General features: G+C 36.8%; 1 protein-coding gene and 1 long non-coding RNA gene across 3 annotated transcripts in view; one reads left to right on the top strand and one right to left on the bottom strand.

Annotated features, from left to right (window-relative positions):
• Nucleotides 1-22,849, bottom strand: part of PDE11A (phosphodiesterase 11A) — a 127,832-nt gene that overhangs the window by 63,048 nt on the left and 41,935 nt on the right. For both annotated transcript variants that reach the window (XM_085228128.1, XM_085228127.1), the window contains exons 3-8: nucleotides 12,935-13,024; nucleotides 10,123-10,263; nucleotides 7,810-7,874; nucleotides 3,074-3,209; nucleotides 1,728-1,803; nucleotides 237-304 (exon numbers count right to left, since the gene is read on the bottom strand). In XM_085228128.1, the coding sequence (XP_085084254.1) occupies nucleotides 237-304; nucleotides 1,728-1,803; nucleotides 3,074-3,209; nucleotides 7,810-7,874; nucleotides 10,123-10,263; nucleotides 12,935-13,024 (576 nt within the window). The remainder of the gene's footprint in view (nucleotides 1-236; nucleotides 305-1,727; nucleotides 1,804-3,073; nucleotides 3,210-7,809; nucleotides 7,875-10,122; nucleotides 10,264-12,934; nucleotides 13,025-22,849) is intronic.
• LOC146543967 (uncharacterized) overlaps nucleotides 1-22,849 on the top strand; it is a 119,023-nt gene that overhangs the window by 72,393 nt on the left and 23,781 nt on the right. The window contains exon 4 of the long non-coding RNA XR_014884364.1: nucleotides 1,184-1,317. This is a non-coding gene — a long non-coding RNA (uncharacterized LOC146543967). The remainder of the gene's footprint in view (nucleotides 1-1,183; nucleotides 1,318-22,849) is intronic.

The raw sequence follows: 22,849 nt of genomic DNA, 5'->3' as shown, positions 1-22,849 counted from the left end.
TTTATACAGTTACCTTGAGAATGAATGTAAGTCACTGGCCTTAATTAGATGAGAATGATCAGATGCAAGAGCTATTTCAGACAGGATGCAGCTTTATTGAGTGCTTCTGAGAACTAACCACAAATACAGATAACATATTCTTCCCACCTTCCTTAAGTAGGCTGAAGGAACATTACCCAGAAATATCAAATCCTGCTGAAAAAGTGTGTTTCTGCTACAAGATTGAAGTCTCTTACCTCAAACAGTCGCTGGTCAGCATCATCAAAGGGCTTCCCATCGAGTCTGTTCAACACTTGAGCTACCCCTTTAGAAAGAGTTAATATAAATTATAATCTTTATTCACTAAATTAATAATGCAGAACACTTTATTCAATAGTAACATTTAAAATATATTTGTAAAACTGGAAAGCAAAATTGCAAATATTTATCAAGAAAAACAATAAGCAGACATCAATATGTGGAGGTCTGTCTGTTTTCCAGGACTGCTTATTTCTTTCAGCTGTTAGTCTTTGTTCTGTAAGTAAGTATAACATTGGGGAGCTAAACAAAGTGACTACCAGTGCTTTTCAGAAAAGGTTCAACGTCTCTTCCGGAAAGGATTTCAAACACAGTCAAGTTAGTTGTCCTAGCAATTTGAAGTTACATAATTTACCAAAACTGACCTTCATTCCTAAGTATCAGCTAATTTAACAACATCTGGGTGTGTAAGACCCTTTTTTTGTCCTTCTCATGACTGGTCCACAGATGTATCGAAAAATGAAAAAAACAGTTTCCTTAAACCACCTGGAAGCACTCAAAGCTCTTGGCTCTAGCTGAACAGCGTTCTATTGCAACAAACCATTTCTACTTCATTTAGCTAAGCTTACCCTTAGACAAACAATATGAACTATCAGCTTCTGAGCATTGAGTTTCCCTTCTACTTTTCTCAGGTAATATTCACCACAAAGAATGAGCCGTATATATAAAAGGCTCACTTCCCACAACACCTTCACTGATTAAGCTCAAAGATTCTGCATGGCACTGAGTACCTTCAAAGCAATCCTGATTCCAGCTCTCACCAACTGCCACAGCACGCAGGGATGCAAATATTGCAAGTCTAAACTGATACAGCTTTGACTTGAAATCTTCTGGGGAAAGCTGGAGGAAACCGGCACTAATTTATAAATATTATTTCTTTTTTCAGCCAAAAGCCAGTAAGAATGCAGGTGTATCATTGTTGGGAAGCATCCTATCAAACAGGCAATAAAACCCTGTCACATCCTAATCCAGCACACACTGCTGCCACAGGCAACCCTGACAGCTGCCTCAGTCTCTCTGGTAAGTCATCCCTAGCTGCGCATTTCATCGTTAAAGAGGGAAACTGTCTGGCAGGATTGCAGAAACAGTTGCATGAGTTATACACAAAAAGGCAGACCCACAAAAAAAAAAAACAACTATCAAGGCATAAACTTTTTTCACTAATAGTGTTAGCATTTCAGTTTTCATCGTGTTTGTTTTCAAATTTCAATACCATGTATAACTTAACAATGACACAATGGGAAAGCTGAACAAGTCCATACAGTATCCAAGTCAAAACATCCCTTCTTGGATACTTAGCATGCATCCTAGGTACCGTAACTTCTTAACAATATTCAGCTGGGAAAAAGAAGAAAAGGAACACAGAATTAAAAAAACAGAATTCAATTTACTTTAGCACAGAAATGGTGTGGCTATGAGGAAGTTCTTACCAATTATTTGGTGGCTGCTATTCCATATAGGAACACAGAGAACAGATCTTATGTGAAAGCCAGAGATCTGGTCAGCCTACAATGTAGAAATGAGAGCTTCCATTATGCCCTTCTTTTACTACACTTAACTTTCCATAGAAATAAACTATTGAAACAATTAAATTTAAGAATAAAACTTTCACATGAACCCACCAACAGAAAATAATCGCTGCCATTTGTATCAAATGATTCTTTTTTTCTATATATAAATTGTGCAGCACTTCAAATGGACTAACCGTAAACCAAATACAAGACAAATGAATTATTCAGAACATAACATACTGAAAGTACAACTGCAAACATAGCAAGGATTGGCATGCTTTATTTCAGCATATCTCTTTGGCAAGGAATAGACCCCAGGCATTAATTGTATTTCTGGAAATTCTGAATAAATTAGCATTAACACAGGTTTTTTTTGAACATTTTTACCGCTGACTCCTTTTAGTTTTCTTCTTTTTTGACAAAGTCTTCTGATGTGGGCACTACTAACCATAATGACATACATAATAAAACTGAAGCCAAGGAAACTCTTGCATGAAATACTTCTAGGCACATTTACTATAGTGTTATGATTTGGTAAGCTTGCTGACCAAGACCGTCCACTGATTCATGTGCAGCCAAACTGCTGGCCAAGTCTCCCATAGCAATACTGTTCCACTGGACAGAATGCAGTGAAGGCTTCATCTTTCCCTATGCCTTTAACATTTATTCAGGTGCTGTGCGTATATATATGTATACACATTTTTATCTTCCTAGCTGTGACTGGAACGAATACCTTAGGATTCATACAAAACATCTACTAGGAGCATTATTCATCTCAGAGAAATAACTAGTCCAATGCGTACATTTGTTTTGTGCAAAATACCAGATTAAGAGGGTAGTTGGCCAAGTAAGACCACAAACAACATTTGTCTCTTTAGATGTTGGTTGTTTACACTCCATGTGCACAATCCCAGTCACTCTGACAGCTAGCAATGACATTGCTAACAACAACAGCAGAATTTTCAGCAATGAAAATCAGTTTGTGTAAATCTCAAAGTACTTGATATGGAAGGTATTGCTTAAATATTAACTAAAAAAGAATCACCAAGAGGCCAGTAACTGCCTGTAGTCATACGCTAATTCAGTGATGTGTTTGCTATATAAAGTCACATCAATACCAGCAGGCCTGAATAAGGACATACTGGAAAGAAAGTAATTCAAAACTGATACACTCAATTTTACAGTACCTTGTAACTGTAAAACTGTATTGTATTATTTTCAATGCCAAAAATACAACGTTACATTCACATTTCTGAAAATCTTACTTCAGCATCAAAGCGAGGATCCTGATAGGCATCACTGATATTCACTGGGAGACCCGTGGAAGCTACAAGTTCAGCAATGCTATTATTTATTAGCCAGTCAGAGTAAGATGTTGATTTCTCCACACCTTCTTTGAAACTATTAGAAGATACAGCAAGAGAAGGAAAGAATACATTCAACGTTGCTTCAAAATCCAGCACATTTTACAGGCATTCTCATAGGAACTGCAGAACTGCTCACAGTTTCTAATGGTTACTAAGCATTATCTTTGGAGCAGTAATTTAGTATTTATTGAAAGAGGATATAAAAATTCTCCTTTACACAACTCCTTTGATTGAAAATAGCATTGATCTCCCATGATACTTACACATTTTATAATGAAATCCACTGACACATGGGTCAATAACAGAATCATGTTCACATCTCTGTGGGAGATAAGCCTGAACCAGTACTAAAAATTCTCTGTAAAGCTACTTGAAAGCACAGAATTTCAGATTTTAATTTTTCAAATTAGGCTTATAACTTGGTTATTTCAATTCATACTTCCAATGATTCTTTGTCTTTGTGAAATGTTTTTTGTTTTTAATTTTCATCTGCAGTGCTAGATCAGAGTGGCAGTAGAAGGTATTGTGAAATGAGTTTTGAAATCAATAATGTGTGTTACAGCAGGTGGATCCTGGTAGGTATATAATACACGAACGTTTCCTCCTTGACTCATCTTCCGCCACAACTACTAAAGGGCGACAAAGCATAAGATACAAGAACTGTAAGCTCAACACACCAGCATCACCTCAGCTTGTGCTGAAAACTCAGTGTCTACACAGACCTTGAAAATCCACACCCATTCCCCTATATACTCAGCAGGAAAATTCTCATTGACTTACTACAAACAGGTTTTTATGATTGGCAAGCAGTAGCTATTTGTGTGAACATCTGTATGCATACTATCTTAGCTTTGAGAATAGAACTGATCAACACCTGAGACATTACCTAGGAGAAAGTGATTGAACAGCTGTGGAGAAGACCACAATGGCTTGAAACTTCAAAGTAATGGATAAGATGAAGACATATGCACAGTAAAATGCTCAGAAGACTCAATCAAAACAAAAGGATTGATTTTTGTTGGCCACATTAATTTTCTGAAAGCTAATTCAACTAAGTCATTCCTTTGAAAGAAAACTCAATATTCCTAAAAGGCTATAAATAAAGATAATAATAATGATTTACACAAAGAAATCCAAGTGTATTCAGCTTTAATTTGGGATAAGAATTTTGAGTGACTGCAATAAATGTTGCACATGCACTTTGACAGGAGCCTTTACTGAACGAAAATATTTTTGAGCTAGGTAAGAAAATATATTTTTATGATGTAAGATTTATTTGAGGGTATCAATATACTTGAGAAATGGAGGAAAAAGATCTTTCAGGATAAGAATCTAATTTCAAATGCATAGATCCCACTTCATATCTTAAAAATCTGGATTTTCATTATAATCTAAGACACTTTAAATTGGGTTTAGAGTATAACTGTTCAGCATTTTAAACAGTAAACGATTTCAAATCAGGAAGAAGTTTTAAAAGTATGTTCTGCATCATTCCTAGTCCTTGCAAGTGCTTTACAACCACACTCTGAAGAGACAAACTTGACTTTCACCAGAGGAAATATCAGTGTTTAATTCTGATGCAAATCTCAGCCAGCTGGCTCCCGCTCTATTCTCAGCAGCTCAGAACAATCAGAATTGCCTCTAAAAATCACAAGTAACAATATCCTTCCGTGGAAAGCTGTGACTGGACTGCTGGACTAATGCAGGCAGCTGCATGCTGCTGCCTCCTGTTTTGCCTACACACAGGCAGAAGCATCATGTGCCAGACAGGAAAGAATACTCTGCTCTAGGAGCACTAAGTGGTGCTGCAGGCTTCCCTCACACAACTGCATTCTTGTGATCTTCCCAAAAGCAATATTCTCTGACAGGGGCAGCCAGAAGCACAGCTACCTTAAATTCTCTCTAAATTAACGTAAACCCTTCCAACTCTAGGACTAGAAGGGCAGGAATATGCCTTAAAAAGCATAAAAACACTGCAGGGAATGAGGTGGTGCAGAAGTGAGCATCATTCCTAGGGATGGCAGCAGTGAAACAGCAATAACATGGATTTCTGCACTTTCTCTGTGCCTGACTAACTGGGAAGGAGCACAGATATTTTCTGCGCTGCTCATATTAGCCAAGATTGTTCACCTTCTCACTGCCTCTGGTATTCAAGTTATTGAATAGGAATCTCAGCTACATCATCCACTAAAGATGCCTTCTGTGCAGGAAAGACATGGCTCACAGCACCTGCACCCTTGCTCATCTCTGCCCAGAATACATCCAAACTGAACTCAAGGCTTCAAAGACTCAGGTAGCTTTCTTTCAAAGAGAGAAAAACTGAAAACCTGTACTTCAAGAATAAAGTGATTGTCATAAAGGACAGTATCTTATGAATCAGAACTGAACTCGATCCTGGCATGTGCTGGAATCTGTCAAACAGATAAATTCAAATGTGGTCTCACAAGGTATTTCTTTATAACCAACAGCAAAGAAAAAAAGATGTGAGTATTCATTATCATCTTCAAGGAGTAAGCTGGTAAACTTTTACCATGCAGAGATGAAAAAGACAAAAGAAAAGCTAATTTATTCTAAAACCAAAGAAGGAGAAGTTAGAACCTAAAACAATATGTTGTCCTTGGACTTTCTCCTTCAAATAAAAACTTACAGGCTGAGAATGGTTCTAGTTATAATCTCTTTAGATTTCCACTAAAATTTCAAAATAGTAATATTTATCTGCACTGGAGTCATGATGAAGAAACTCATCTTGCCATTTATTTTTCTACACGACGCTGTATTAGTTAGGTCCATAGAACATGGAATGAAAAGGGCAAAACTCACTAGAAGAAATGCTCAAATGCCAAGGGCTCCTGGCATTGTTCTGTATCCTAACTAACCTTTATTTTCCTACTATAGTGCCAACAGCTCAAGCTGTGCCTGTGCTAGATCCAAATGTAACATCATATCTGTCAGTCTGAGCTTAATCTTTGTAAAGCCAATTTCTCCCCCCACTGGATGGAAAAATGAAAGAAAAGCAGTCTTTACATTAAAATGCACAGAAATAGACCTTTATAAATCTTACTAATAGTTGGCATGTGTTTATTCATGTCTCTAACTAAAAGTTGAAACAGGCAGAGCAGGCTACTACAAATTACTTTTTGGTAACATGCTAACATAACTATGGTAACAAGAAACAAGCCAGCTTGGTTATTTTCACACCAGTCTAAGTTGTGTTGACTAAGCTGGCTACTGATCAAGTATGACAAAAACAGGAATAACAACCACATCTCTTGATTCACACCTCTGACCCCTAACAAAAGGAATGTATTGTCACCCATTTAATTGACCTAGGAAAGAGCAATTGCTACCCTGATGCTCTTTCTCAAAGGGACTAAATTACAGTTCCCAGATGGATAAACAGATTATTTATTCATGTTTAAACCGTAAAGTGATTTTTTTTTTTTTAAATCACTTGCTTTCCTTTCCTATTTTGTCTCAAGAATCCATCTCTTCAGTGGTTGGTAGGGTACAAAAGAGATCTAGTTTCTATGTCTTTCTGTGTGGACCTGGACTCTGCTGTCAGCTAGTAAATTTTGTAATTCCGTGACAACAGTCTACGAAAAACCTAAGATTTAGGAGCTGTCATAATTTGGAGTACAATATGCACATTCACCTTAATGAAGTGGCAATTTCTTACCACACTGGAGGTAGATAAGAAAAGCACTAAGGCGGCAAATTATTCATAAATATATTTCAAAAGCTGTTTGAAAAAAAATGTGCGTGGCAAAGCACAAAGTAATCTTCAAGCCTGCTGTGTATTGCAAGATGGAGAGAAGGCTTACACCATTATGGTAACAATTCCACATAGGAAATTATAATTTAGAATCAGAATTTTTCTATTTTGCATCCAATATATATGAGTTAATCATTGATTTAGGGTCTTAGAAGATGGGAGAGGCCTTCTCACAATATCCCTGAAACTTCATCCACTTATTTGATATTTAGGACTTTGTATGTGAACTTCTGTGTTACCAGTAATATTATCTTATAGGCATTAGTACAATAATCCCACAAATAGCTCTCTTACTACTTACAGCTAGCCCTTTATCAATGTTTAAAAACAGATCCTATTAAGCAAAACATACATTTGTTTTGACTGGACTCCCACACCAGAGTTACTCACAGGAATGCAATTTTTAGCATATGCATGTTCTGTGAGGTTTTTGGGCTTTACAACTTGACAAGAACAAATCAAATCTTATTGGAAACCTTTCAATGCAATTGTAAGGAAGCATTTTCTAAAAGATCAACAAACAATTTAAAAAAAATTGTAATTTTTACTTCAGCATTTACCATGCAAAACAACATTTGTGTATTTTCCACAAGTTCAATAACAAAAATCATCATTAGTTTCTTGGTTTCTCTTTTTAGATATTGATATAATGTTATATCAGTATGAATAGCAATATTAACACATTTATTCAACCAGTTTTTCATTTGAAGCGAAGAGGAATCTTGTTCAAGTAAAAACAGTAGGCTGACAATCTTCAAGCAAATCTATCTAAAGATTCATAACAAAATAAAGCCAAGATCAAGCAAATTTAAATCTGAAAAATGTAAAGTAATCTATTACCATAGAAGACATGAGCACCAACCTGTTTTCAGTATCAGCACTGCATTTTGGAGATAGCAGCTCAAAGGACTTTGTAAATTTCACTACCTGTCACATAAGTAAAAGGAATTTAAAATTGTTGTTAAAATTGCAAGTACATAAGTAAACACTAATGTAAGGTTACTGTATTTAAACCATATTTTTCTCCAATGAACCTACAACAAAGAATTAAATCTGTATTTCCTCAGTGAAGAATTCATGTAAAAATGTACTACGCGTCATTCATAAAACAAACAATATCAAATCAAATGATAGTTTAATGAATTATGAAGGACAGAAATCATTTCTGCAACAGCATGGTTCCATTCAGAGCTCTTTGGAATATGAATTACAGAGCTTTACCTAAATCTTTCTTTTTGTTCTTGGGGGGGAGGGAAGTAAACAGAAATATGCTTTTGCAGTAATTGCAATCTCTTTTCCTTGAACTTGTGTGTCAACAGTACACAAAGCATTTTAAGAGTAGCTCATGCAACACAGAACATAGATAATGGTTTTAGATGCTAAAGAAAATCCACCTTCCATTTCAGTTCTGAATTGTAAATGTTTTTCATGCTATATACGGATGATGTTTTAGACATGGCTTCGCGTTAAGTTAGTCTATGGAGATCCATTTTGATATTAAGGTTAACCCTTTGAAAATGGGAAATTGGGAAAATAGTTCCTTTGCCACTTTGTAAAAAACATATAAATGAGCATTAACATGCTCCTATTGCAAATTAACCTAAGTTTTATGATTAATTAAAAAAAAACAAAACACAAGGGTCAGTTGCTCTTTGGTTTATCTGAATACCTCAGCTGTCTGCATGTCAGGATTTGGTCTATATGAATGAAAAAACTGTGTGCAGTCTGGAAAAAAACTTTCATGTTAAGTGGTAGAAAAAGTATTAAGAACAGAAAACAAATGAAATGCCATCCACCGTCTGCTACAAACACAACATACTACCGCTCTATGAAAAATAAAAATGATATTATCCTTGCAAACATAGAAATGTAGTAGAACTATATCATGTAATTAAAAAAGAAATGTGGGGGGAGATTAGTGTAAGAAAAACTAGAAACATTAAAATTACATAGCAGAACATACATGAAATCCAAAGCTTTGTTGTGCTGTCATGAATGCTAGTGTAATTTAGGGCATACACCATGGAAAGTACTTAATTACTATTAGTTTAAATGAAATGAGAATCATAGCTTTCCTCCAGGAAATAAATTGTGTATATGACAGAAAAACTATCTTGTGATTCTCTGATAATCATTTAGACTCTCACTGATGCACAGCAAATCAATTGCAGAGTCAGTGAATCTGAAGAAACTTGGATAGAAAAGAATGCTTCAACTACTGCTTTAATCAGTAGGAATGAAGGAAGATCATGCTCAAAACACTGAATGGAGACACTAATATAAAGGTAGCCACTTACTTTACTCCTGATTACAACAATCATAACAATGTTTACATTCCTAAAGGAGGCTCTCATATCCTATGGATGGCAGTATTTAAAGTGTCCTGGCAAAGGTTCATGCCAAAATGAAATCCAACTTTGGACAGATAGTTTCATATGGCTTACCTCTACCTGCTCAGCTTAAGAGCTCTGCAATGAAGTAGTTATTCCCTGATCAAATTGACAGAGCAATTGGAAAAAAGCAAGAATACTTCAGTAATGTTGAAAGTAATGTTTTCACTTCACCTCAATGCAAATGCTTCCTTCTACCACAAGAACAAGTACAGTTCTAAAACTGCTTGCAGGCATCACCTGCTTGATAAGGTATTAGCCTGAAAACATCAACAAGGTCTTAAGTTCCAGGTAAAATGTGAACAAAGTTACAGACAGGATTTTTCTTTCCTCCTGGTGGCTATGGCATGAAAGAAAGAAGCCAAGCAAATAAATAATTGAGAACAAATCAGGCTCTTATTTTTTTACCAACCAAATCAAAGTTGTGCTTGCTGTCCTAGCTGCTCTGCAGTAAGCACTAATTCCATCACACGTGCAACTATGAAGGACAGCTAAACTGCTGGGTCACAACATTGATAGATTCTTCAGCAACTTACAGGCCTCATATTAAATATGCCTTTAATGAACAGAAGGAATCAAAAATACATTTCAGTTTCTCTTCATACAAGTGGTACTGGATAAAAGCACATACAAACTCTATGTAACTTCCATTGAAGAATTATATGCTGAAAGAATTCTTGCTATCCAATGCTTGCATTCAATATGAAACAGTTTCTCCACAGTACATAAAAGCTGCTACACAACTCATATATTAACCCTTCAACAAGAGGTACAGGTATACTTACTGGGGATTCAATATCTTCCAGAAGTAATACTGAACACCGTTCACACTTGAGTAGAGTCTGGGCCCGATGCATAATTTTCTTGACAATCTTCTCTAAGTCAGTCTGTTCTTCGAAGAGGTCGTTCACTACTTCCAGTAAAGCCTGTATACAAGGATACAGAACTCTTATACTGGTTACAGAATACATAAATGTATGGAGCATTGCAAGGAGTCAATCTCTGCAGTCTTGATTTTAGGATGAGTGATAACTGAAATCTTAATTCACAAAGTTCTTAATGATTATGGCAACAGTCAGTGGTGTGTGGTCAGAGGGGTATCTAGAAAAATGAATAAGTACACATCTCTATACTCAAAACTGACCACAGTTCAATTCCTAGCAATAAAAAAGGGAATCTTACAAACTATTTCATTTTGGTCCAAAAATGAAACAATGGGTGGAATGCAACCCCCCAAGTATGCAGTATGGATTGAGTTACTTGATTTACTATAGAGAATTTGCTAGCGCATTTATTTCCCACTTCGTATGTTCAAAATTTGAGAGAAAAGATTATATTAATACTTTTATATTCCAACAGAGCTCTGATCCCATTTTTACCACTAACAATTTATCTGCGAAATACAGATAAACCTAAAATATAAACCTATAACCTAAAATGAAGAGCTTCCCTTCTCATTTCATCACCTACAAAAATGATAGGTCATGTTCTTTCCTACAAGTTCAAAAAAGGTCCAAAGCTCTTTCCTTTATTCTGGCTAATGCCACTGAAACTGAAAACCTGCCCATTTAGGTAAGCATAAAAGCATTAGTCATCTTAGCTCTCCCAATGCAGTGGTCATCAAAATGTTGATTACAGTCACTGAAGTCGCCACTGCTCATGTCTTCATTGATGGGGAGGCCAAAATATGGGTTTCACTATCACATTTTACTTGCCAACTATTTTCAATCATCAGCCAAAGCTGAAGACCATCAACAGGCCAGAAACATAAGTACAGACTACCATATACCTATAAAATGGCAACAAGTATTTATTATGCTTTCCATGGCTGAAGCACTAAGAAAAAATACCTTCATCTCTAACTGTATTTCCTAATGTGTCCACTCACCAGAATTTACAATTTTCTGACGACAAATGCGAACATCCAAAAATACTCTTCTGCAGAAAGAATGTCTCTCAAAAGATTAAATGCTGCTTCCTCAAAAGCCTGTCATCGTTCCCAGAAGACTGGGAATCTGTAGCAAATTTTAAATCTCTAAGCAATCAAAAAATTTTGTTTCAACACCAAACAAAGAAAAACCACCACCACAAACAGTGGCAGAAAAGCGTTTTTTCCAAGCCTCCTCCACACCTCCACATCCAAAATATAGTAGTCATTAGTTAGACCTGGACAAAAGACAAGACCAAATATCTAACACTACTTACATCTATACATTATTAGAATGAGCTATTAGTTTTCAGCTGAGTGGAAATCACTAGCCTCCATACATGAAAGGCACTAAAATCCGAGCAATGAAAATGTTAGTGCTCAATACAAGGACCAACTCCACTGTAGTTTCCCCAGCTTTGTGAAGTAAGATTTTTTTGACACTACAGACGGGATTTCAGCTGAAAATTCAGTGTGAAAATCAGGGAAAAACTTCCCAAATCACAATTTCATTGCTTTAAAAAATAAAAGTCATAACAAAAAGCAAAGTGCATGTGAGCTCACTGTTACTCTCACTTCTTTGAAGCCTGGAGGTCCCTTCCAACTCCTACAATTCTGTGATTCTATCCCTACTTACATGTCATCAGCAACCATGAGTAACATACCTATGCAGATACATGCTGTTGAAATCTTTCACATTCAAGTCTTTGCTTGTTTACTTTTATAAAAATGAATCTAAATTATTCACATACAAATTGAATATCACAAATCCAGCGTGCCAAAGTCTTGATATTTCTGGAGTTTTACTAGAGTTTGAATCACTGCCAATGTAACTCTTTCTACTGCACTGTCAACCAGTACAATTGTCTCAGTACTCCAAAACAAGAAACTGACATCAGGAAACAGCAGATACCACCATGAGCTTTTCCTCCCACGTTCCCTGCTTGCTGCCTTAGTAAAGTTTGCGATCTGCTGGAAATGCATCCTTGGAAATAAAATGTAATTAAGACAGTCTGCTTAGCAAAAAAGTACACATAGCTGGAATCTGAAAGAACAAAAAATGAAGATTTGATACTGGTCCAACATATGAGGATTGCTCAAAAAAGCACTGCCTCCTATTTTATTATGTTGGTCTACAACATCAGAGGTTGACATTGCTGGTATGGCAGTAGAGTTTCAACCTTCCTGCCAGTATTCTGTTACATGTTGTTGCTGTGGCAGATGGCAGTAGAGGGGCAGTCTGTTAAAATGGTGTCTGAAACTGAAGTGCATATGAAGCAAAGGTATGCCATCAAATTCCTCCTTGTGGACAAAGATGGCACCCCTGATACTCATCGACACTTACTGAATTGTTTATGGAGACCAAACAACAGATGTGAATACACTGAAGCAGTGGGTGGTGTGTTTCAGCAGTGGTGACAGCAACATGGAAGACGAGCCATGATCTTGTCAGCTATATAGATTTTTAAGAGCATAGCATGCAGGCTCTTTTTCATCACTGGCAAAAAAGCATAGCTGATAGTGATGTCTACATTAAAAAATAGCATTTTGTATCTGATAATTTCCTCTATCCAATAGTGTTATTGTGCTCTTTGTATCTAAGGTAGTTTCCATAGAAATAAATAGGAGGCATTACTTTTGGAACAACTTACTTACATTTCGTTACTCACCCTGCTTCTGTCGTATTCCTTCCTTGAAGCTGCAAATAGCTGGGCATTGGATATGGCAATCCCACAGAATGGGAGATACATCTGCATCACCTAGTACCAAAAGAAATGTCCCGCCATTAAAAACAAGTGCAATTAGACAGTCACGTTATTAACAAGGAGACAAATGTAAGTGGCGTCTCTCAGGAAAGTCTCAAGACCACTCATTCTTCAGTAGACAACTAAGTACAAGCAAAATCATCACAGACAAAGCAGTGAAAATTGATAGAACAAAGATCAAACTGGAAGGAAAAAAAAATGCATTTGAGTTCATAGGTCTCCCTATGGCTTGACTGGAAAACTGAGATTTTTGAGTCTAGAAACTGTCTTCTGAAGGCGATATTAAAGTATGTAGACACTGCAGCTTCTCCAACGGAAGTATTGCTCTTATTTTTCTGGTCTGCCTTTGTTCTAATACCTAAAGAAAAAAATGAGAACAGCAATCTTGAGTCACATTCCTGCTGATTTTTGAGGACACAGATTTTGCAGAATACCAGCAGAGTATAACACAACACATCCATCCCAAAACTCTTAGTCATAGAGCTGATTGTCTTCTCAATGGGGGGAAGGAGGTTCAAGATACGCTCAAGAAAATTCCAGAGGAGAGAGATCAAGGTAAAATTAAGTTGAAATGAATGAAAAAAAAAATCGCAAGGTTTAGGTCTGCAAGAAAATTCATATTTATTTAGTTCTCTGAAAGGACCAAGTTGGGCCTTAATGCATCATCATACATTAAGAAAGACTGCACAGGAGGGACTGGGAAATATTTTGAGATGCAAGCCAACCATACTTTAAACTGGCTCTGAGTGACACAAAGTATTCTACTCAAATGCCTGAATATCTGTAGAATTAGTACATTTCGCACAGCAATATGCTCTAAAGACTAATAATATTAACGTATTTAAGCCACATAAAAATAACAAGCCTATAGTAGTCAGTGCAGAGCAGTTCAAAGTGTAGAAAGTAGATTTTATAGCTGCTGACAGTCTTAACATTTGCCAAGCCAATGGGAGTTGGAGCATTCTGAGCTCATAATAAGTCCCTCTGTGTACTTGAAATGATGTGAAAGAAGAGATCATTGGGTGTTTAGCAGAATATATGGAAGGACAGATATAAGGCTTCAACAGACCTTAATGCCTTTGGACAAAATGCTTGATGAGGCAAGCACTGAAATGGTATCATCACAAAGGAAGGCATATCTGTTTAATTTTTAAAACTATTATCATTTCTGTAGCACCATCATCATCTTCATGTGTCGTATGTATGATCTCCTCCTTTTTGGTTATCAGATACATAAACAAATGAAATTTGTAAGCGGAAGATCCTTTCCAATTAAAAAATAATAATGTTACAGCAGCTAACCTTCTCACCAGTCTTTGTCAACTGAGAGACCAACTACAAGCTGTACTCTCCTGTGAGAAGTTTTGGCATTGAAAAACTGGCATTTTGTCTTTGAAGCTTCATTTAATTAGGAAGTTATTGCTAACTCAGGGAAGCAGACTATTAAGACTACTTAAGGGGAAAAAAAAAAAAAAGAAAACCAACAAAAAATAACCAAGAGCTGTAATCACTCAGAAGAACCAAAAACACTCTGCAGCAATTTCTGTTCTACTTCATCTTCCTTAAACACACTGTAGACTATGGGTCTACTAAATTTGTGCTTGCGTAAATATGAGTTTTCTAAGAGGATTTTCATATCTTCTGACTTTTGCACTTTGACAGCTGCCACTCTGTCAGAATACGCACAATTTGCCTCCTTCAGACACCTATACTGCTAGTTTGCAAACACTTCAGTCTTTCTCCACCATGGTTCCCTCTAAAGAAGAGTTACACACTTCGGATTTGACAAACCCTTACCTTCGTGGAAAAACAATTAAATTGGTAACTAAATCGGTAACTAAAAAGTCAACTATCACAACAGGTCTGCTGGAAAGAGTACAAGAAATGAAAGATAAATTCTGAAACACAATCAATGAAGGGGTCATTTTCTTATAAGAACTCCTCTGAGATAATTTTGCCTATTTCAACTTAGATTTTACTTACAAAATGAAACAAAAACTTATCTATATTTTTTTGTAATAGTTCTAAACACCGCAGCCAAGTAAAAGATGACCAAGGAAGAGCTACAGAACAGAGAAAAATTTAACTGACAAAAACCTGCCATAATTAATACATTTCATAGTAAGACTCAATACATTCTTTTATTAAATAAAAGTAAAAGTTAGTACTAGTTGCCCACATGCTGGAACTTCTTATTCAATTATAACGTGATGTCATGGTGATAGAAAGCATACGAGAAGTTTTAGTAAGATGAAAATACAATACTGAAAAACACCACTTTCCAGAATTTGAATTCCAATTCCTATATAGAAAGCAACATCCATGAAATGCTGATTCACGAACTGTCAAGAGTTTGGAAAGCTGCTGACTTATGTCATCCTTTTCATAACTCAAACTAATTGTGTAAAGTTTAGCACAACTAAAACTGACACCAAGTACCAAACTGTTAAATATAATCAGTAGAAGAAAATAAATGTTGACAACTATCAAGAAAAAATGTATTAAAAAAATAAAATCAACTGTCAGATAGAGAGGAACTACCCCGTAATAACAAGTAAATCAACTATCACTGTTTATTACTAGAGATCACGTGTCAAAACAAAAGCCTACTGTCATTCCTCTTTCCTATTTTCTGAACTGTAAGGGCAACTGCTGTCTAAAGAATCTTTGGCAAATTGTTATACCATTCCAACTATAGACATTTGTAATGGTAACTGATTAATTTTTAAATCCAAAATTAAAGAATAGAGTACAAAAATCACATTTTGACTTTAAGTACTCAAGACTGCTTTCTCATTTATTTTGCAATGTTTTAAGAGAAAGGAAGTCTTTACAAGCATCTCCAACCTATTGATGTTACAGCTGTTGACACCCAAACAAATTAAGTAACAACACTGAACTCTTTTCTGCCTGAGCCGCACACTGTAATGAACTGTTATTGTTATGCTAGATTCCTTTTGAGCATTTTCCCTCAGAAGGGAATGCACAGAAAGAACTGAGGAAATAGAAAGAGCAGAGAAAATGGCACATAACACCCTTTCTTCCTCCCTTGAAGTTACAGGTATGCTATTAGAGACCTTTTGGTGCTCCAACACACCACATTACAGAATAGCAATGCACTGTAATTCTATTTCCCTTCCTGCTGATTATTACTACGGCTCCTTAAATAGAAGCATTTTACTTATAATAACATAAAAGCACAGTCCACATGCTTTGGTAATGTAGTATTGATTTTTGATAACAGCAAATAAATTAGGTAGAAGACTAAATTGTATAGAAAAGACAGATTATAGCTGTTCATGGATACACTCTTATGCAGCATGTCACAGCAATGGACACAGATAACACACATGGTCATTTTAATATGCCTCTGAGAGATGATCTTGTCAAGAAGGAGCTGTTTTCTTTTTCCCTGTCTGCGATTCTTCTCGTAGCACTGGGCGGGCCACACAAGCTCTGCATAGGTTTCACCAAATTGTTTTATTATACAGTAAAGCCTACTTGATGCTGGAACTTGTAAAGGTATCACTGACACCCAAACTAAAGCTGGAGTGTGCTGCATGCTTCAATTATACTAATGCAAAAAAACATGCATGGGATTTGTGGAAAAAACAGTCCATATCCACTTTCAAAAGACATAAAATTATTTCCCCTTGCCTAAAGGAGATTAAAAATCATATTTTGGAAGGAAAATGTAGTGTACCTGAAAGGAAATTTCCTTCCATATTTAACTTGAACTAATGAGAGGAGGAGAGCCTGCAGATTTATTAAACAAAGCAAATTGCTAAGAAAACAAATAGACAGAATATAAAAACATCAGGAATATAGCTTCACCAGATATATCTTGTCCATTTATTCCAGCAAATAAGATTAGCTGTAATGACTCATCATGGTACCTTGCAGCATATTAACAAACAAAATCAGTTAATTTATAATACTATATTTTATTAAAATAATGTTCAATCCAAATAACAAGCTAATCTAATGAACCTACTGAGATGCTAGAAGAGACAGCTATTTGTTCTGGTGCCAAATAGAAGGCATTCGGATAACTGCAGATTAACAACATTATATTGCGAATTACTTGGCCATAGAGGGGCCAGGTAACCTGACACATTTTTTCAAACTTAACAGTGCAGCAAGCACAAAACCCTCAGCAACTACAGCTTCCTCAAGTTCACAATGGTGTACAAAAGCTAAGAAGTTGTATTCATTCACAAAATGTTCAATATTTTATCAGGGCAAGAAACCCTCTACACAAAAAAGGTAAAACAATAGGCATTAATTCAATATCTCATCCTCTTCATTTCTAAATTTTACTAGTTTGTTAAGGCATATCTTATACCAGGAGTACAAAAACACAAATAGCAAGGGAACAAACAGCATAAGCACTGGAAGCTGCAATATTCTATTGAGCAACCAATAACATTTTTAGCCAAGGACCAAAGATGATGCATCTTTTCTGGAAAAATAAAATGGAGAGATCAAGTGGCTGCCCTGACCGCTGTTACTTTTTCCTTCCTGAATATATTTCCATGGCTTTAGCATCTCCACACATTTTTCAGCTGTTATGCCCAAAGTTAGATCTTTAAATCAGCAAACAACTATTGAAGCAATAGCTTGATATTTGGAAGTACAAAGCATTCCAAAATTCCACTGTATTAACATCCAGGACAAGAAGGCTGCAAATAGATGTGCACTTGTTTCATTGTTCTTTTTTAATGGCATCAGTTCTGAAATGCAGATGAAGCCTACCAGTTCCCCTTCAGAATTTCACAATATAGTCTTTCACATGGTTCCTCTGTTCATAATCACAATTGTATAGACCAAAAGTTCTATATCCAGCTTCACAATTGTCAGTGTTGGGACAGCTATTCTAATGCCTTGAGATGTAGCACTCATTAGCCTTTCATCTGGCTTTTCACTGGTGCCAAGATATAGACAGAATTTAAGTTAATAGATACTTAGCAATGTTTCTCTTAACTGCTAAAATAAGGATTTTCTCTGGTGATCTGGTCTTGAGTGTCATAGTAACTTCATGCATGATATAAACCTTATTATCATGAGAAACAGACAGGACCAGGCTGAGCTCCTTCTGATAATGCCAGGGCTCAGAGCAACCAACTTATCCTTCAAACAGCCTAGGGAAGATGGTGCCGTACTGAACTGACAGTTCCTCTTTCTGCTGCCCCAAAAAAATCTCTCTGCTAGCTCCTACTTTCAAAATTTGAAATAAGGCTATTTTCTAATCGGGTGTCTTATGGGTAATAAAGTTTTGGAATTGTCTATTCGTGAAAAGGTACAAAAAGCCTTTAGTTTCCTAACCTTGGTATTCAATTTTCTCAAAGAGTACAAGCTTTACATCAATTACAAACTAGTATGAAATATAATTTGCAGATTTCATTGTATCCTTCTATTTTTAATGACAGAAATGATAGACACGAGAAAGCAGCACACATGCAGACCTGCAATGCAGAAAGTTATTTGCTAATCATGAAAAACAGCCAGTGCTGCAATGGCAGCACACTGCAGAGATAAAAATGCTAGCTTCATGCTGCTGGCTGGAAAGCAGCCCTGAATTCAGCTTCAGTGAAATGCAATGACATTTACCTTGCCTCCCCCACAGCTTGTTTTGCCTGCACTAAGCATTCTCAGAGAGCACCCAGTACCATAACTATTTGATGGATACAATCTAACTCAGGAATATCAACGTGCTCCGAGCATCCTTCTGTCTGTGGTCGCAGAAGACAGCAATTTGGATATCTGATGGAGATAAGAAGCCTCTCAGTAAGGCTGGAGTACTCAATCTGACAGAAACTACAGGTTAAACTCTCGGTGAACACTTGTCTGGTTCAACTTTCATCTTCAGGGGTCGGAGGAGGCACTTTTTATACAGTTTATTTGGTGAGGCTGAGGAAGCAAGGAAATTGAGGCTTCCTAGAAAGATAAAAATATCCCTGTAAAGTAAATATTTTTACATTAAAGTTGGAAATGTTTTATGAATATACATAAAAACAAGCCAGGGAAGCCAGCTGCCCCTTGAAACACTTCCTGAAATGTTAAAAATAGGTTCCTGAAATGAAATATTTTACTGAATTCTGAAAATGTGAAACTAAAATCGATTGCAAAATGGTTGGTTAAGCACAAGTGCTCAGTCAATCTCTATTGCCTTCTGCCAACTGTGCAGTGCCTGGCTACCCATGCCTCTGATAAAAACCTGATCACTACCTAGATTTTCAGCTCCCAGAAATGGTTTTCAAAATTATTTTTTCATTCCAAGCATAGACTAAACCTCTGCTTGGTAGAGACATCCCATGAATTATAGGCATACAAGCTCAGCTCATAAGCTTACGCTCACATCCATGAACCTATAGAGGCTCCTGAATCAATTTTCCATTGCCCCAGTGTTTTTTTCCCCTTTTTAAAAATTTTTATTTGCAAGTGGCTATTTATGCAGTGCCATAAGAATGCCCTAATGCTCACAAACAGATGGCACCATCTCAGTCTTGTAAAGCTGACCATCAAAACATGGAATTGGTGGCTGTAAACAGCCTGAAAAGGATCACAGGAGCATTTCTTCAGCACTATCTCTGTGCTTGGCTGCCTCATATAATTACTGGCACACATTCAAACTAGATAACTGCGTCACCAGACAGATTACAACACACGTTGCCTGCAGGAACAGACTTATTGCAGTTTTAAAACCTGACTTCTATGTAGGTCACCATCCTCATGAGCTGCGGCACTGGGAAACTACTGCACACAGAGCCAAGGGGCTGAGGAGGGCACGAGCACAGTGTGTACAGCTTCAGCTTCAGCTCTGACCCTTTCCAGCCCTCCTCACAGCCCTCCAGCTGCCACAGCACAAAATTCATCTTCTTTCTCCTGCACAGGGCACCTCCGATGTGAGGTGAGGAAACAAATGAACACATCTACTTTGATTTACAGTGGACTCCTGTAAGATTATTTATAGAGTCAGAACTATACACATCTACTAATCCTATTTCATTTTTCTGGCAGATATTTTTAGGCATCTTGTCCCAGCCATTTTGCAGCTAAACATTGTTCATACCTTCCATCGCCAGCAGGAGACAAAGCTCAAAAAAATCTAAACAAGCCATAGTGAATTTTCTGTCATACACACAAAAACAACGTCAGGGTCTATTAAAACTATTCTTAGAAATATATGACACATTTAAACACTTCAACGTTGCATTGAATTTAGTAGTTGTTATAAAGTGGAAAAAATCAATAAATTTCATTGTAAATTTCCACAGAATATCTCACATGAAATGCCGTTGCTCTAGATAAAACTAGAGATCCATGAAAGCATTTCTGCTAGACTAGGACACCACCCAAAATTCAAACATATGCAAAATGGCTACTATTCTAGGATGAAATCTTGTGATCTCATATTCTCAGAGATCATTCTATTTTCATCAGAAGTTGTTCCCTGTTTAACACATGCTACGTCAGTGATGCCCAGTAATAATCTCTGTCCCAGCAAGCACTTTAAAGCCGCCCTTCAGTAATTCAATATGTGACATTAAGACAGGATTTCCAGCAGGAAAATCAGAGACAAGAGGATGATAAGAGTAAGACAAGGAAGAAGAGTGGTTCTATTAAAGCTAGATGTGCAGAAAATGAGGAAGTGTAAGGGTGGCAGTCAAAGATAAAAGAGCATTGCCAGAAGGAGCATTGCAGTCACAGTACAAGCACCTGTAAGCCTCATGCCTGGCAAACAGCATTCAGTCCTAGAGCTTGGCAAAGACACATCAAACTTGAAAGCTAGGAAAAAGACACCTTGAGAACAGCCCAAGCGAGAACTGCAAAGCTAACATAATATGATCAAACCAGTGAACCTACACACTTCTGTATTACAAAAGCCATGGAGACTCCTCACTGCAAGGGCTTTGGAGGACTCCCAGATCTGGATGGCAGGGGTGAACATACAACTACATACAGTCAGAATTGCTTTAAATCAACACAGAAATTGTTTCCAGTGTTTGTTTCCAGTGTTTCCATCCATTGGTTTTGAAAGGTGCCAGTGCATCGTTCTTTGTGGCAAAGCCTGATAAGAGAAGTGCTAGGCAGATTTATTCGTTCCTCTGAAATGGACACGAATGAACAGCATCACGGGACAGACACAAGTGTCCTCAGAACTGCAGTACCTACTCAGCAATTAACTTTCTGTCCTTCAAAGATTGAATGTCAGTCATCTTTGATGCATTCAAATTATACCATCACCTTAATAAAAGACAAGTCGATAGGGTTCACAGAGAACCTTTTACCTATGTAATCTTTTCCAAAGAGACAAGAGGGGCTGTTAGTGCCTGGCTGCTCTCTACTGTTGGAAGACGAGCCACCAGAGACTGGTCCCTAGGTGTGGGAGCCCACAGTTATTGTATAAGAGCATTGGCAGGCAGTTCTGCAGTGTTTTAAATCTCAGTACGTCAAAGCACTTTGGAAGACAAGCAGTGAGGTTTTACAGCAGCAATATCATGTCATAATTTTCTTCTGGAGACAGGAAAACTGAGCCAAAGAAAGATTAACTGATTTATCTATGGGGATGAAGAAGGTCACAAAGAAAGACTTTGTAAAAATTAGGGAAAAGCTCCTGGTTCCCACCGTGCCTGAATCACTGGACCCCACCTGCTTGACGATGTAGTTATAAAAGCTTTATAAATGTCACTGCATAAGACTAAGATGTTACTGTAGAGTAAGAGCAGTGAAGACCGACACTATCACTGATAAAAAAAACAGAGCTCCAGATCAGAACTTTAAATCTGTATAGAAGGATTAATAGACATCACTTTGAAGTTGATTTTTCATTTAACACAATTGCAGATTTCTGTTTTGCCTTGCCAGACTGCTTCACGTATCTGATCTGTGGCAGAGAACTATACATAATAACCTATAATGATAATTAAATGGTATTGAAAAAAAATGGGTAAATTCCACATACACTCCTTGAGAATGTAATTTTCAGATTCTACTTACAGTTCAGTTACCAACTCCAAACTCTCACCAAAAATGAGAACAAGGTATACTTGTACACTTCTTGATGCAGTCTTAGTACTGAAGTGTACACACAGAAAACCATTTCTACAGACTGTTGGCTTTCATCAAGACTGAATAAAGATGTCTTTCAGCTTTCTTACAAATTAAATTGTCTTTTGAGTCAGAGTGCAGGCATGCATTTCTGTGAGTTGTGAGCATAGATAATCCTATTGTTGCATAAATACCATATGCAGTTTAACCAAAAAAAGAACTTCGCTCATCTATATATATATATATATATATATAGCAGCCCTCACTGACATCACAGCGATATTACTCTGTATTTATTCTTCTCTCATATACTTCAAAAGGAGTCTTGTGATTTTGGAGAAAACGTTACACAAACAGTAATTTTTTTCATATTGAACTTTAACAGAGCTAATGTTTCTGGAAGAGCTGACTGTAGAGGCCTGATTCTTTGCCACACTGAGTTCCTGCTTTAGAGAAGCAGGCATTCTCGGTGGAAGTCCTCCCTTTCTGGCAGAACCCCCAAACGGAATACAAAAGCCTGAGACTCATACAAAAAAAAAAAAAAAAAAAAAAAAAAAAAAAAAAAACCAGATTCCCTGGGTTAAATTTTAGCAGGTAGGAATTAAAGTTAGCTATTCTGACTGCCCATTGTTCGAAGCATTACTCCAAAGAGGATGGAAAGGTTTGCTTCTGTTTTCACAGAACATTTCAAGTTTTCTTATGCAAATGAGACAGATACTTGGTAATAGCTTAAAAGACAGCAAGAGACTGAACACTAACTATATTTCT

Source organism: Meleagris gallopavo, chromosome 7 (assembly GCF_905368555.1).
Source record: "Meleagris gallopavo chromosome 7, MGAL_WU_HG_1.1, whole genome shotgun sequence".
In the NCBI taxonomy this organism is placed as follows: Eukaryota; Metazoa; Chordata; class Aves; order Galliformes; family Phasianidae; genus Meleagris; species Meleagris gallopavo.
The sequence above is the reverse complement of the archived record's forward strand: the minus strand, read 5'-3'. Positions and strand labels throughout refer to the sequence as shown.